The sequence below is a fragment of the Pongo abelii genome, chromosome 20 (assembly GCF_028885655.2).
Source record: "Pongo abelii isolate AG06213 chromosome 20, NHGRI_mPonAbe1-v2.0_pri, whole genome shotgun sequence".
Taxonomy (NCBI): Eukaryota; Metazoa; Chordata; class Mammalia; order Primates; family Hominidae; genus Pongo; species Pongo abelii.
In genome coordinates, this window is record NC_072005.2 from 47,912,501 (window position 1) to 47,926,273 (window position 13,773).

The 13,773-nt window shown below is 56.5% G+C and overlaps 3 protein-coding genes across 9 annotated transcripts in view; 1 reads left to right on the forward strand and 2 right to left on the reverse strand.

Moving 5' to 3' along the window:
• Positions 1 to 33, reverse strand: part of ATP1A3 (ATPase Na+/K+ transporting subunit alpha 3) — a 27,628-nt gene extending 27,595 nt beyond the window's left edge. For both annotated transcript variants that reach the window (XM_054540514.2, XM_024237140.3), the window contains exon 1: positions 1 to 33. This exon is cut by the window's left edge and continues 133 nt beyond it. The gene's annotated coding sequence lies outside the window, so the exon portion shown is untranslated.
• LOC103888610 (CEA cell adhesion molecule 6) overlaps positions 1 to 13,773 on the forward strand; it is a 913,736-nt gene that overhangs the window by 241,284 nt on the left and 658,679 nt on the right. The window lies entirely within an intron of this gene.
• GRIK5 (glutamate ionotropic receptor kainate type subunit 5) overlaps positions 3,641 to 13,773 on the reverse strand; it is a 76,780-nt gene continuing 66,647 nt past the window's right edge. For 5 of the 6 annotated variants that reach the window (XM_054540509.2, XM_063720116.1, XM_063720113.1 and 2 more), the window contains 5 exons: positions 12,497 to 12,662; positions 11,572 to 11,797; positions 9,376 to 9,504; positions 9,136 to 9,257; positions 4,108 to 5,102 (listed from right to left, as the gene is read on the reverse strand). In XM_054540509.2, the coding sequence (XP_054396484.2) occupies positions 4,674 to 5,102; positions 9,136 to 9,257; positions 9,376 to 9,504; positions 11,572 to 11,797; positions 12,497 to 12,662 (1,072 nt within the window). In that variant the 3' untranslated portion in view covers positions 4,108 to 4,673. Of the gene's footprint in view, positions 4,003 to 4,107; positions 5,103 to 9,135; positions 9,258 to 9,375; positions 9,505 to 11,571; positions 11,798 to 12,496; positions 12,663 to 13,773 lie in introns of those variants that run through there. The other variant, XR_010138625.1, reaches the window with a different exon arrangement.

A 13,773-nucleotide genomic window follows, 5' to 3' on the forward strand; every position in this document is an offset into this window, starting at 1 on the left:
GTCCTTCCTCTGGTCCCACAGCACAGAGGCTGCGGCGGCCGCCGCCTCCGCCTCCTCATATGCCCGCGTCCGCGGGAGGGGGGCGGCGCTGGCCAATCAGGGGCGTCGCCGTGCTGATGGACGGCCCGCGGCCCCGCCCCTGGTACTGCAGCTGTCCTCCCCTTGGGCTCCGCAAAGTGGCTGCGCGGCCGCGAAGGGGGAGCGCTGCGGGGGTGGGGGGATTCCCAGAGACCCCCGCAATAGGGGACTTGGAGACCCCCTCAATATGGAGTAGGGCCTCCAAGAAGGGGCGCTCAGGGAAAGAGAACCCGGAAATCCTCTCATTGTGGGGGTGTGCCACCACCGAGAAGGGTACGCTGGGGGTGGGGGGGCGAGTAGTGACACGGGGTGGGAGGAAAGCCCGGTGAATCACTGCAGTGTGGCACCAGGGCCCCTGGAGACGGTGAGGGGTAGTGCTGTTAAGGGAGAGGGCCCTGCAAGAGGGGAAGTTGGAGGGGAACACAAGAGAGCAAGCAAGGCCCTGCAATTGAGGAGGGGTGCTGGAGGGAGGAGCCCTGAGATTCCCTCACTGTGGGTGCCCCCCCACTACGCCTGAGCTATCCAATGAGCCACAACCGCACAGGGTACACGGGAGACACAACACGGTGGAGGATGGCCCCAGGAGGCCCAGAAAATGCCCAGCGTCACAGTTACACAGGACCATCACACTGACAGCCCAGATGCTGGGGACACGCACACACCACAGGGTTGCACTCATATCCCACCACATGCCAGCATGTACCCTCACACACATACCACTACCCCATCACACACAGAGTCTCAAACATATAGGAGTGAAACACACATAGGGCACACATTTTACACACCCATCACACCACAAGAGAATCACAATCACAGCCACAAAGTGCTGTGCAGACTAACACGGACACTCAGAAAATCACAGACTCACACATCACACACTCTACCACACCTGACCTCCCACCATCTCATATAGAAACCCACATTGTGCAACCCATAAACCAACACACACCTGCACTCAGCACCATCACACATGCACAGGCCTCACACTGCCTCCAGACACACTACATCAGCCTTTGTGGACATCGTGGCATGATCCCATAATGTCGCACACATCCTCACACACACTGCTCCCCAGTATGTCTGGGCATGAGCAACGGCCCACAGTGCAAAGTTGCCAATGCTAACTGTGAATGACAGACAAAAAGGTGCACACACTTACACATAGCACAATAATTCAAACACAAGTCACGCGACACCCACACACCTCCCACACATACACACATCACGTTATTGCAGCACTATCGCAGACATCTTTGTTGCACCTCTAAACACACCCCAACGCCGTCACCCACATGACACACGTACCTCGTCACAGTATATGTACACACACAGACACACAGCCGGCACCCACACCCCAGGCCTGCCGCCGACACACAACACTCCATCAGCCACCCCACTAGAGCCAAGAAGTTGAGGCCTCCCCACTCATTCCAACACCACTTTGTTCTATGAAGCACACCCCAGACTCTCCCTGGGGATGGTAGAAGGGGAAGAGAGAGAGACAGACAGAGAGCATTTGACCTTGTAGCTTTCTCAGAATGTGGGTATCCTTTCCACCTATGGGATAGGAGATGTGGGGGACACAGGCAAGGGACAGGGAGTGAGCTTGGTGTATGAGGGTGGGTGGGTGAAGGTCGAGGACCTGGTGCAGGGAAATGTGTGAAAGGCTGAAGGCCAGAGAGAGGCACAGAAACACAGAGATTCAGAGCCACAGCATACGGACAGAGACAGGGCCAGAGAGTGAATGGGGGCTTTCCCCAGTGCCCAGAGTCCCATCCCAATCCTGTCCTCTGACCCATCCCCATCTTTCTCGCTGTCCTTTGTTGCCATGGTAACAGGGAGGCTGCTTCTGCAGCAAAGGAGGTTGGGCCTGCAGACTGGGCTGTTGCCATGGAGACTGGGAAAGGGGGAGGAGCCACATCTTTTAACCCAGATGCCTCGCCCCCAGATGCCCCCTCCCCAACTCTGCCCTCTTCCTGGGAGAGAGAGAGCCTATCAACATATCCTCCTTTCCTTCTCTTAACAGCTTGGCCTAGAGGCATGGGCCTGGGCCATCAAGAATGGGATTGGGGAGACAGAGAAGCCTGGGGAGGTGGGGGAGGCCTGGATTCCAGGAGATTCTAGGCTCTGTCTGCTCTTGCTCTCCAGCTGGGCCGGGGGAGGCCTCGAGGCCTTCCCATCCCACCTCAGACACAAGCTCACGTCCCCCCTCATGCACTCTCTCCTCAGGCACAAGCCTGATGAGACTGATGACTGTGCATCGTGCTCCCGGTGAGGCTCTGCAGAAGTAGGGGGGGCGGTGAGAAGGAAAGACCTGGGAAGGTCACAGGGATAAAGGGGGATAGGGGAGCTAGATGTGAGAGGCGGAAGGAGAGACACAGGGGGAGAAACAGACAGGCAGCCCAGAACCAGAGAGAGGCAGATACTGACAGATTGAAAAAGACAGAGAGAGAGATTGGCAGACGCAGAGATGAGAACACGGAGACAGAGCAACAGAAGAGTTCAGTGAAGGTGACAGAGACAGAGGGACGTAGACAGCCAGGCAGAGACAGGCTTGGTAAACTAGGGAGACTCAGAGATAAAGGCCAGGGGGAGACCCTGAGCAGAAACCTGGTAGAGGACCGGGGACTCAGAAATTGGGGAGACCCCAGAGGGAATTGGCCTAGAGGCACTGGGACAGAGAAGGGGGAGAAACCAGAAATGTCTGTAATCATGTTCTAGTCACCTCGACAGAGAGTCCGGCCCAACGGCAGAGACATTGATTGGAGTGTGTAAGAGACGTGGAGACAGATGCGAGACACCAGAGAGAGACTGGTGCCCGCCCCCACACCTGTCCGAGGGGCACGCAACTAGGGTCTGAGACGCAGAAGGGGACGGGTGGCGACGGGGGGCGCTGTGTGCGGGGAGGGGTCTCCCAGGGTGTGGCCGGCCTGCCAGGACTGCGCAGGGCAGGCCGGCCCTGGAGGGAAGTCGGGCGCGCTGGGCTCAGGCTGGCCAACTGGGTGCTGAACGGACAGCTCCCAAGCCCCGGGCCGCCGCCCAGGGACAGGCCCAGCCTCGCTCTCTCTGGGACCCTTCCAGTCAGGCTTTCCTCTCCGTTCCAGCCCCCTCCAGGCTCCATTTAGTTTTTTATGGCTTCCTGTCTCTCACCCCAACTCCGGGTGTCTCTTACCCTCCCGCTTCACCTCTAGTCTCAGCCCTCTATTCTTTCTCCAGTCTTCTCTCACCTCACCCAGCCTCTCTCCCTGTCTCGCCGGCTCTGTGTCCTCTAGCTCTCTCCCCCCATCCCCCTCCCGCCCACTCTGCCCCCTTCGTTGTCTCTCCCCATCTCTGTCTCTCGCCATCCCTCCATCTCTCCCTTTCTGCTCGGCCTCGTTTTGGCTCTTGCTGTGTGACCTTCACTCGTCCTTCCTCAGCTGCAGTTTCCACAGAAACCTCCGGCGGGGCGAGGGAGGGCGGGGACAGAAGGCGGACCCACCTTTCTCCTGCGCCATCAGCCCTTCAGCCTCTCCCACCCCTGCCCGCCCGCCCACCCCCCAGTCTACTGGGATTCCTCACTTCCTCTCTTGGGGCTGGGGAGGTACATTTTCAACAGAAACACGGGGTCACAGTCACAGACAGTTGAAGATGGCCTCGCGGATGCGTGCACACACGATCACAACGTCACTGAATCACCCCGGCCCAGGCACACACTCGCCACCCCAGGCAGGGCCACACTCAACAGCTCACTGGCCCTCCCCTCCCCCAGCCCCATCTGCTTTCTTTCTGTGTCTCCGCTTCCGGTGTCTCCGCGTCTCCAGATCCCTGCATCTCTCCATCTGTCTCAGGGTCTCTGTCGCAGCCTCCCTCTGTCCTGAGAGAAGGTCAGTGGAGAGGGGCCAGCTGCTGGGACCCGGGCTGGCCTGCAGCCTGTGGGCACGGCTGAGGGTGGAGAAAGCATGGAAGTAACCATCGAGGCTCACTCTGGTTCTCAGCAGGTGCCCCGGGGACCCAAGCCTCCAAAGCCCTCACCCCCCCAGGAAATGAGAGACGGTATCCCCAGTTCTGGGGTTTTGTTCTTTTTTTTATTCCAACAGGGGCTGAGATGTGGCAAGGGGAGGGATGGGGGCCCAATTGACCCCCTCCCTGGGGGAGGTCTCATAGAAATTCCGAGGTTTCTCCCCCCAAAAAAGAGAGGAAGAGAAGAGTGGAGGGGCACCAGGGGACACCCATCTGTCCAGAGGCCCTCCCCACCTCCAGAAGCGTGGGGGGCTGCGTCAAGTCTTGGGGAGCCTGAGCAGTCCCAGAATGGGGTCCTCTCCGCTGACTGCTTTCCGCTTCCCAGAGCGGCCCCCGAAGTCGCCAGCCCCTGGAGTCCTCGGTTCCTGCGCCCTTCTCGCCCGCGGCACCCTCTCGCGAGTCCACTGGGGGGCGCAGGCGGGCTCCAGAGCCGGGCCTGGGACTTCACCGGGAACCAAAGGCAAAATCGCGGCGTCCGGGGCGCCGGCGCACAAGTCCTGTCCCGCGCCCGCTGCGGGAGCGGGGACTGTTGGGCCCTGGGGCGGGCCCCGTCCCTGCTGTCAGTCCGGGCGCCCGCACAGCCCCGCCCGTGGTCACTCGTGCTCCGCCAGCTCCCGGGGGCCGGCGGGGCCAGGCCGCGGCCGGGGCGGGCTGGTGGCTTCGGCGGGGGCGCCCAGGCCACGCGGAGGCGCGCCGGCCCCCGAGGCCCGCAGCGCCTGGATGCGCCGGCACTCCTGGCAGACGCGCACGTGGGTGCAGGGGGTGGGGACGGCGGGTCGGGCTCCGCTGGGGGGCCCCGGGTCGTCCAGGAGGCGCTGCGGGCCCCCGTGCGCGCCGCCCGCATCCCCGCCCGCGCCGGCCGAGTAGAGCTTGCCGTTGCTGAGGCGCATCTCGCGGACCGCGCGCAGTGACAGCAGGGCCCGGCTCGGGCCACCCGGGCGTCGGCGCCGGCGGGAACGCGACGTCTTGCGGCAAGAAACGGCGTGGCGCAGCTCCTGCAGCATCTCCTGGCACACCGACACCTGGGGGCGGCGCGGGCGGTCACCGTCCCGGCGCAGTCCGCCTCCCGCCTCCCCCAACCCCTCTCCACATCCCACTCCTCCTCCTCCTTTCCTCGCCCCGGTCTTTCTTCCTTCTGCCCTCGCTTCCCTTCCCACTTCTCTTCCCTTTATCTCCCCCGTGTTTTCTGCCTCCCCTCTCCACCTGTCCTCACTTATCTTCAATGTCTCCATTCTTCTCTGCGTTTGTTCCTGAATCTGCCCTTCACCTTCCAACTTCCCTCTGGTCTTTTCACTGTCTCTAAATTTTCTCCAGTTCTTCCCTCCTGATTTCCCATCCTCTGCCCCTCATCCATGCGTTCATTATTGCAAGGCATATTTACCTGTGGCCTGCTGTGTGCCCGGCACTGTTCTGGGCACTGGGGATATGGCAGAGAAGGAAACAGACAGAAGTCCCAGCCCTCGTGGAGGTTATGCTCAAGTGTGCAGAGACAGAAGATAACAGACATGTATGTAGTGTGTTAGGCGTGGTGAGTGCTTTGGAAAGAAAGAAAATCGGGAAGAGGCCTAAAGTGTATGGGTAGGGAGTGATGATGAATTCTGAGACAGGACAGTCAAGGAAGACCTCACTGAGAGAAGGATCCTTAAATAAAGACAGGGTTAGCCACGTGGAGACCTGGGAGGCCAGCGTGCTGGACAGATAACCGGGCAGGGCCAAAGCGCCCAGGTGGGAGTGACTTGGCACGTCTGAGGCACTGCAAGCAGGTCAGCGTGGCTGGAGGGGAGCGTGCACAGGGAAGACAGGGAAATGAGGTCAAAGGAGCAGTGGCGGCCAGCTCTGGTAAGGCCCATAAACCACTGGAAGGACTTTTGGCTTTCATTCTCAAAATCAGAATGGAAGAGTCAGATGGGAATCATTGGAGAGCTTTAGGTAGAGGAGTGCTGTGTTTTCATAGGATCACTCTGTGTTGAGAACAGATTGTAGGGACGCCAAGGCAAGAGCAGGAAGCCCATGGAGGAAGCTATGACAATAACCTGGGCAGGAGATAGGGGTGGCTGGACCAGAGCGATCTGAGAAGGGGCTGGATTCTGGACATATTCTGAAGGTGGAGCCAATAGGATCTGCTAAGAGATCAGATACGGGGCATGGAAGAGAGAGAATAGTGAAAGAAAGCTCCAATATTTTGGCCCGAGCAAGTGGAAGGACCAAATTGCCTCACAGGTGGGCAGAAGCCCAATGTTGGACACATCGCGTCACGTGCACACCTATCAGATATCCAAGTGGAGATACCAAGTGTGGAGCTGAAGTTGCAGATCTTGGCTTCAGGGGAGACACATATTTGTGGGTTAAGGCAGGCAGCTTTCAAGATCCCACCTCCCACATCCACACCCCTGTGTAATCCCCTCTGACACTGTATCAGAGCTGGTCTGTGTGACCAACAGAATAAGGTTCGGCCATTGCACATTCTGCTTCCGCCTTGCTCTCTCTGATCACTCGCCCTGGGGGATCTCAGCTGCCATGGTGTGAGGACACTCAAGCAGTCCTTGGAGAGGTCCTTGTTTGAGGAACTGAGGCCTCCTGCCAACTGCCATGTGAGTGTATTCATCATGTTTTTTATTTTCTGTGTCTCAGGATGTTTTGACACTTTAAACATCTTGCAGGCTGGGGAGAGACTACCCCTCCCAGAACTAGCCAAGCCTTAGAGATAGCAGAGGGCTCAGCTGCCTTTCAAGTGCAAACCAACCAATCCCGAGTCTATACCTCCAACCTCCCCCTTTACCTAACTCTCACATACCAAGTCAATATTCTTCCTGACCTAAATCAACCCGGGGCCAGGTACCAGATAAGTAGGGACAGCCCCTGTAGCCCAGAGTCCACTGACATTATCCAAACTGGTCAATCGTAAGCTGTTTCCCCTTCTCCTGGGAAATGTTAAGGAATAAAAATAATTTTTCTTTCTGTTTCTTTTTGAGATAGTCTCACTCTGTCACCCAGGCTGGAGGGCAGTGGTGCAATCTCGGCTCACTGCAACCTCCACCTCCCGGATTCAAGTAATTCTCCTGTCTCAGCCTCCTGAGTAGTTGGGACTACAGGTGTGCACCACCACGCCTGGCTAATTTTTGTGTTTTCAGTAGAGACAGGGTTTCACCATGTTGGCCATGCTGGTCTTGAACTCCTGGCCTCACGTGATCTGCCCTCCTCAGCCTCCCAAAGTGCTTGGATTACAGGCGTGAGCCACCACACCTGGGCAAAAATCATCTTTCAATGAAATTGGTCTCTCCATGTTGTCACTTGGCCACCTCCAGAAACTAAAATCCCATGGGGACATTTGGGACAGTGAGCCATCTTAGAACGGAACCCTCCACCCTTTGTTGAGCCTTCAGACCACAGCAGTCTGGCCAAAAAACATGACTATGACCTCATCAGAGACCCATGGCAGCCAGAAACATCCAGCTAAGCTGCTCCCAGGCTCTGGACCCACAGAAACTGTGAACCAATGGAAGCTGGCTTTTTAAAAGCTGTTAAGGTCATTTGTTATGATAGCAACAGATAACTAACATAAGAGTCACCAGCACATAGGGGGTCTTAAGAGCCATTTGGCTGGTGGGATCACTGAAGAAGTGGAGAAAGACTGAGAAGAGAAGCAGTCTAAGGACTGAGCCCTGGAGCCCCACAACAAACAGAGCCTGGGGAGAAAGAGGAACTCAACGAGGGATCCTGGGAAGGAGTAACCGGAGAGGTGGGAGAAGGGGAAGAACGGGCTTTGAGGATTGAGAGTGACTGGCTGTGCCGAAGCCCATTGCTACCTCATATACATGAGGCCTGAGACCTGGGATTTCAGACATGGAAGTTGCTGGTGACAAGAGTGGCTTCGGTGGAGTGGCAGGGACAGATGCCAGACTGGAGTGGGGGCAAGAGGAAATGGGAGGAAAGAAGAAACTGGAAGCATCAGGGAGACCCCCCCACCACTGCCAAGGCTGTAAAGAGAAGGGGAGAAAGTGGGCAGTGGCTGGGAGGGAAAGTGAGGTCAGGAGAGGGTTTCTTTAAGAATGGAGAAATGACAGCATATTTGTATGTTGGTGGCCTGAATCCAATAAAGAGAGAACAACTGATGCTGCAGGAGGAAAGGACAGACTTGCTGGAGGGATGTCCTTGGGAAGGCAACCTGGACACGGGTGGAGGGCACCTTTACTAGCAGCATGGACGGCTCCTTCAGAGCAGTCCTCGGGCCAAGTGCAGAACACTGGCAGGCACCTGGATGCAGAGCCGGGGTCTGGGGAGTAGATGTAAGGTCAGCTGCTGGATGTGAGGAGGGGGAGGAAGGGCTGGAGGCTGACAGAGAGAGGGGAAGCAGGGAACCAGCAGTCCAGGGGTGCAAGAGCACGAATGGGTCTGGAAATGCAGGGGTGTTGCTGGGCGGCCCCCAGGGACACGGAAGCAGCCCTCCTGAACACAGTGTGGGACCAGTCCAGGGCTGTGTCCTCTTCCGGTTCCCTCTGTCACCCAGGCTGGAGTGCAGTGGTGCAATCTCAGCTTACTGCAATCTCCACCTCCCGGGTTCAAGTGATCCTCCCATCTCAGCCTCCCGAGTAGCTGGCATTACAGGTGTGCACCACCACCGGCTAATTTTTGTATTTTTAGTAGAAATGGGGTTTCACCATGTTGGCCAGGCTGATCTTGAACTCCTGACCTCAAGTGATCCGCCCGCCTAGGCCTCCCAAAGTGCTGGGATTACAGGTGTGAGCCACCGCACTTGGCCCTGTTTCTCTTCTTATTTCTTCTTGCTTTTCTGCCTCTGTGGCTCCCCACATCCTGTCCCTCACCTCCTCTCCCTGCATCGTCATTGCTCCCTGTGCCTACTTTCCCTCCTGTTCTTCCTCACGCGCTGATTCTCTGGCCCCATCAGCTCTCTTACTTCCCCACCTCCTGCATTCCTCTGCCCCCTTCTCGCGATCCCCACCACCCTCCAGGTATGGCTCCCAATGCCACACTCTTCACACACCTCAGCCCCCGGGGGTCCCTGTTCCTGCCCACCCCCACCCCCAGCCTCCTCACCTCCTCGGACTCAGCTGACCTCCGTGTGGACCATATGAATTCCATGACTGCCACGAAGACAGCAATGATGAGGCCACAGATGAGCACGACAAAAATGCCGCCAATGTTCTCCATGCCCAAACCTGGGGGGCAAAGGGAGTTGGGGGGGCGAAGGGAGTTGGGGAGCCATGGAGTTGGGGCTGTGTGGGAAGGGGGCTGGGAGGGGGCTGTGGGAAGGGGACACCACACGCGGGAGCTGACCTTTAGCTCGATGGTCCTCCTCCTTGGGGCACCGGCCCCCCTCCCACCACTTGCGCTTCAGGATCTCCAGCCGGTTGTTCTCCTGAAGCTGCAGGATGGCCAGTGTGATCTCATCCCGGAATGGGGAGCCTGGGCGGGCACACAAGGGGCTGGACCAGCCATCGGGGCCCCGCAGCCCTGCCCGCCCCAAACCCCAAACTATGCCCTCACCACGGCCTTCCCCCGCCTCTACCGCATGCCCGGGGTCTTCCCTGCGGCCTCTCCTCACCCCCCGCCCAGTCTCCTCTCAACACAGCAGCCAGAAAGACAGTGTTAGGAAGAGTCAGAAGCCATGCCTTTCCTGTGCTCAGGACTCTCCATGGCTGCCTGTTGCAAGCTCCTCCCCTCGGCCACTCTCAGACACCCTCACCCCCACGGCTCTCAGCTCCAGCCTCATCAGCCTCCTGGCTGCTCCCCGAATCCATCACACACAGTCCTGTCTTAGGACCTTTGCCTCTGCCTGGAATGTCCCTCTCTGCACTTCATCCAGGTCTCTGCCCACATGCTGGCTCCCCAGGGAGTCTATTCTGACGACTTTATTTAAAATGGCACCAAGCCCCCCACTCCATCAGTGTCTTCCCTTTAATTTACTTTGGAGCAGCTGTCACCACCTAACACTGTATTATATGGCTATGTGTTTATCATCTGTCGTCTGCAGCCCCGCCAGGGTATCCTAGCATCCAGTGCAGGACTTGGCATGCAGTAGGACACCAGACGAATCCCCATCCACACCTCTCCCTGGACCACCTCTCCTCCCCACCCTCAGGTCCTGCCCTTAAGCCATCCTTGGGCTTCAACACCCCACACACCCTATTCTATACTTATTTCTTCATTGACCAAGATACTTCCTGACCAACTACCACAGAACCAGAGACATGGGCAGGTGAAAGTGATTAATATCTACCAGGCACCAACTGTGTGCCAGACCCTGGGTTTATTCAGGTATTATGATGATCCTGTGGGGCAGGTATCCCACCTGAGGCAAGTGTTTCTGAATGACGAAAGTGATACACTTGCTTAAGGCTGTGCACTGAGTCAGGGAGGAAACTGAGATTTCTTTCTTTCTTTTTTTTTGACAGAATTTCACTTGGTTACCCAGGCTGGCATACGGTGGCACGATCATTGTTCACTGCCACCTCCACTTCCTGGGCTCAAGCGATCCTCCTACTTCAGCCTGTAGCTGAGACTACAGGTGCATACCATACCTGGCTAATTTTTTAATTTTTTGTAGAGACAGGGCCTTGCTATATTGCCCAAGCTGGTCTCAAACGCTTAGGTTCAAGTGATCCTTCTGACTTGGCCTCCCAAAGCACTGGGATTATAGGCATAAACCACAGTGGCCAGCCGGAACTGGGATTTGAATCCAGGTTGGTGTGACTCCTGAGCCTGTCCTCCAAGCACCAAGCTACACTGCTTCCCTGGCACCGACTCACCTACAAAGCTGCTAAGATCTGGGGCAATTTGCTGTGCAGTAATAGATAACTGATACAGGCGTCATCAGTACATAGATGATTTTAAAAGCCAAAATGCCAATATTTGGTGACAATTTGGTCGTGAGTTCCAGCACTGAGTCCTGGAAAAACATGTCCTGGGCCACACGAGGTGGCTCATACCTGTAATCCCTACACTTTGGGAGGCCAAGGCGGGCGACAGAGCAAGACTCTGTCTCAAAAAAAAAAAAACAAAAAAAAAACACCAAACGTGTTCTGAAATATAAATAGGCACATACAAGTCTCCCTACCAGATCCTTCCATCCTTCCCATCCATCTTACAAGCATTTTTCAAGCACCTGCTCTGAGCCAGGCTATAGGTTTTATGCAAGAAATAGGAAACAAATAAGACCAGGTCCTCACCCCCACAGGGCCCTTGGGGGAAGACAGCAAGCCCCATCACCCACATATACTGAATTGTACACACAGTCTCACTGAATTCTCCCAACAGCTCTGGGAGAGCTGGATTGCTGCTAGGCCTGGTTTTGCAGGTTGAGGGCGCAGAGGCTCAGGATGGTGATGTCGCCTGCCCAAGACCATACAGCCAGAAGGCCACATGCAACACACCCAGCCTGCCTCGGGGGTGCCCGACCCGGTCCTGGGCCAGCTCACAGGTGGTTTTGGATGCCCATGGCCCTGCTGTGTTCCACACCGCGCTGTGCCGTACCCAGCGGCATGCCGATGCCGTAGCCCTTGGTGTCAAGGAGTCCCCCGATCTGGGTGAGGTTGCAGTTGAGGCGCCGGTGGTACTCGTTCATGGTGGACTCAAGCAGGAAGGCGTAGCGGGAGTTGAGGACGCGGGCAATGCCCTCTTCTGTGCTCTTGACAAACACGCTGGGCTGCTTCGACTGCATGTAGTTCCACATGCGCTGGTACGTTTGGTACCGTGAATTCTGGGCAGGGGGAGCACAAGGGGAAGATGGGAGGGTCTTTCCAGCCACTTCCTTTCCCCGAGCCCTTCCCATCCTCCAGGAAGTCTCCTTCAACCCAGGAGAATGCAAGGTGATCAAAGGAAGACAGAAAGAGCCAAAGGCAGAGGAGAGAGATGAGACAGACAAACTATCCAGGCCAGGTCCAAGTCATCCCCACAGCCGCTGGGCCCACCACCCACCTGGGGGCCCGGTGAGTGCACCTCCACCTCCTCCCCCTTAACCCTCCAGCCAGTGGCCCCTGCCCAACTCAGGCCTCCTTTAGACCACTAGGACCTCCCTGCCAAGCTTGCTTTCCTTTTCTTTCTTTCCCACCACCCCAAAATACAAAGGATCAAGCACTTTTCACCTTGAAGGGCCTTCCTTTCTCTCTGTCAGCCCATATTCCTGGTCCCGACCCTTCCAGCAGCCTCCTTGATCCCATTTGGCCCATATGACATTGACACTTGATACCACATATGCCTCCCTGCCCCCATTCCCCAGTTCCCTAGCCAGCCAGCTGCGAGCCCCATGACAGCACAAGTGTGTTTTCTGCTCCCCAGCCTCCAGGCTGTCACTGACAATCAGTCCCTCTGACCCAGGAGACCCTACCCAGACCCATCCTGAGCTGCTTTATATGGCAGGGATCCCAACACCACGACTGAGAGGTTCTGGTGGCCCCACCTGGAAGAAGGTCATGGTGGAGCCAGCGTGGATGGTGCCATACTCGATGTTGGTCTGATCTGCCAGGTCATCGGCCGACTCCACAGGCACCTCCATGCGCTGCACGGTGAGGAAGGCGGCCAGGTTGGCCGTGTAGGAGGAGATGATGATCAAGGTGAAGGCCCACCTGAAGGGAAGGAGGGGTTAGCCACGGGCTGGAGTCACCCCTGCCGACCTGTCCCCGTGGCCATGCCCCCCATTGGTGGTGCCCCTCCCAAGTGACCCCAGCATCTGGAAGGCTCAGTGACTGCTGGGTGCAGAAGTGGGGAGTGTGGATTCTGAAGCCAGACTTCCTGGTTGTAAATATTGCATCCGGAGACTTCTACTTCCAGATATAAAAGAGTAATATGGTCTGGAAATACCCTCCCACCATAAACAGCTAAAGAGCTGGACAGAATACAGGAAATTTTTTTCTTTTTTTTTTTTTGTGACAGATCTTGCTCTGTCGGCCAGGATGGAGTGCAGTGGCACGATCTCAGCTCACTGCAACCTCTACCTTTGGGGCTCAAGTGATTCTCCTGCCTCAGCCTCCCAAGTAGCTGAGATGACAGGTGCCCGCCATCACGTCCAGCTAATTTTTGTATTTTTAGCAGAGACGGGGTTTCACCATGTTGGCCAGGCTGGTCTCGAACTCCTGACCTCAGGTGATCCACCTGCCTCAGCCTCCCAAAGTGCTGGGATTACAGGTGTGAGCAACCACACCTGGCCAGGAAACTATTTAAAGACATAGGACAACAGGCATCATAGCACTGTGATTCCTGAGAAGAGAAACAAAATGAGTCTTATCATTGTCTAGGCTGCTTGGCTGGATTTAATTTATAGGAAGGGAAGCCCAAACAGCTCAGCAATCCTGCTGAGTTGCAGAGACGGAGACTGGTGATCAGGCAGGCCAAGATGGCTGGAATTTGGGGGATAGAGTGCCTGAGAGGAGGGAGCTGCAAAGAGAGAGAGGGTTCAGAAACTGGTGGTCCCCTTGAGTCTTTGGCTGAATATCAATCTGTGCATGCATGGGGTGAAACTCTGTGGGGCTGGATAAGAGCAACTTTCAAGGAGAGAACAATTCTTAGAGTTGACACAGGGCTGAGAGTCTTTTGAGCTCCCTGCAGCCAGAATAGAAAGATTTCATTGAATACATGAGACATTCAGTAGAGATCCAAAAGTGTAACATACTAGAAACAGGTTAAATTAGCCCTAGAATAAAGGCAATGCTAAAGCTGCACTAAAAGAGCTTAAAAACA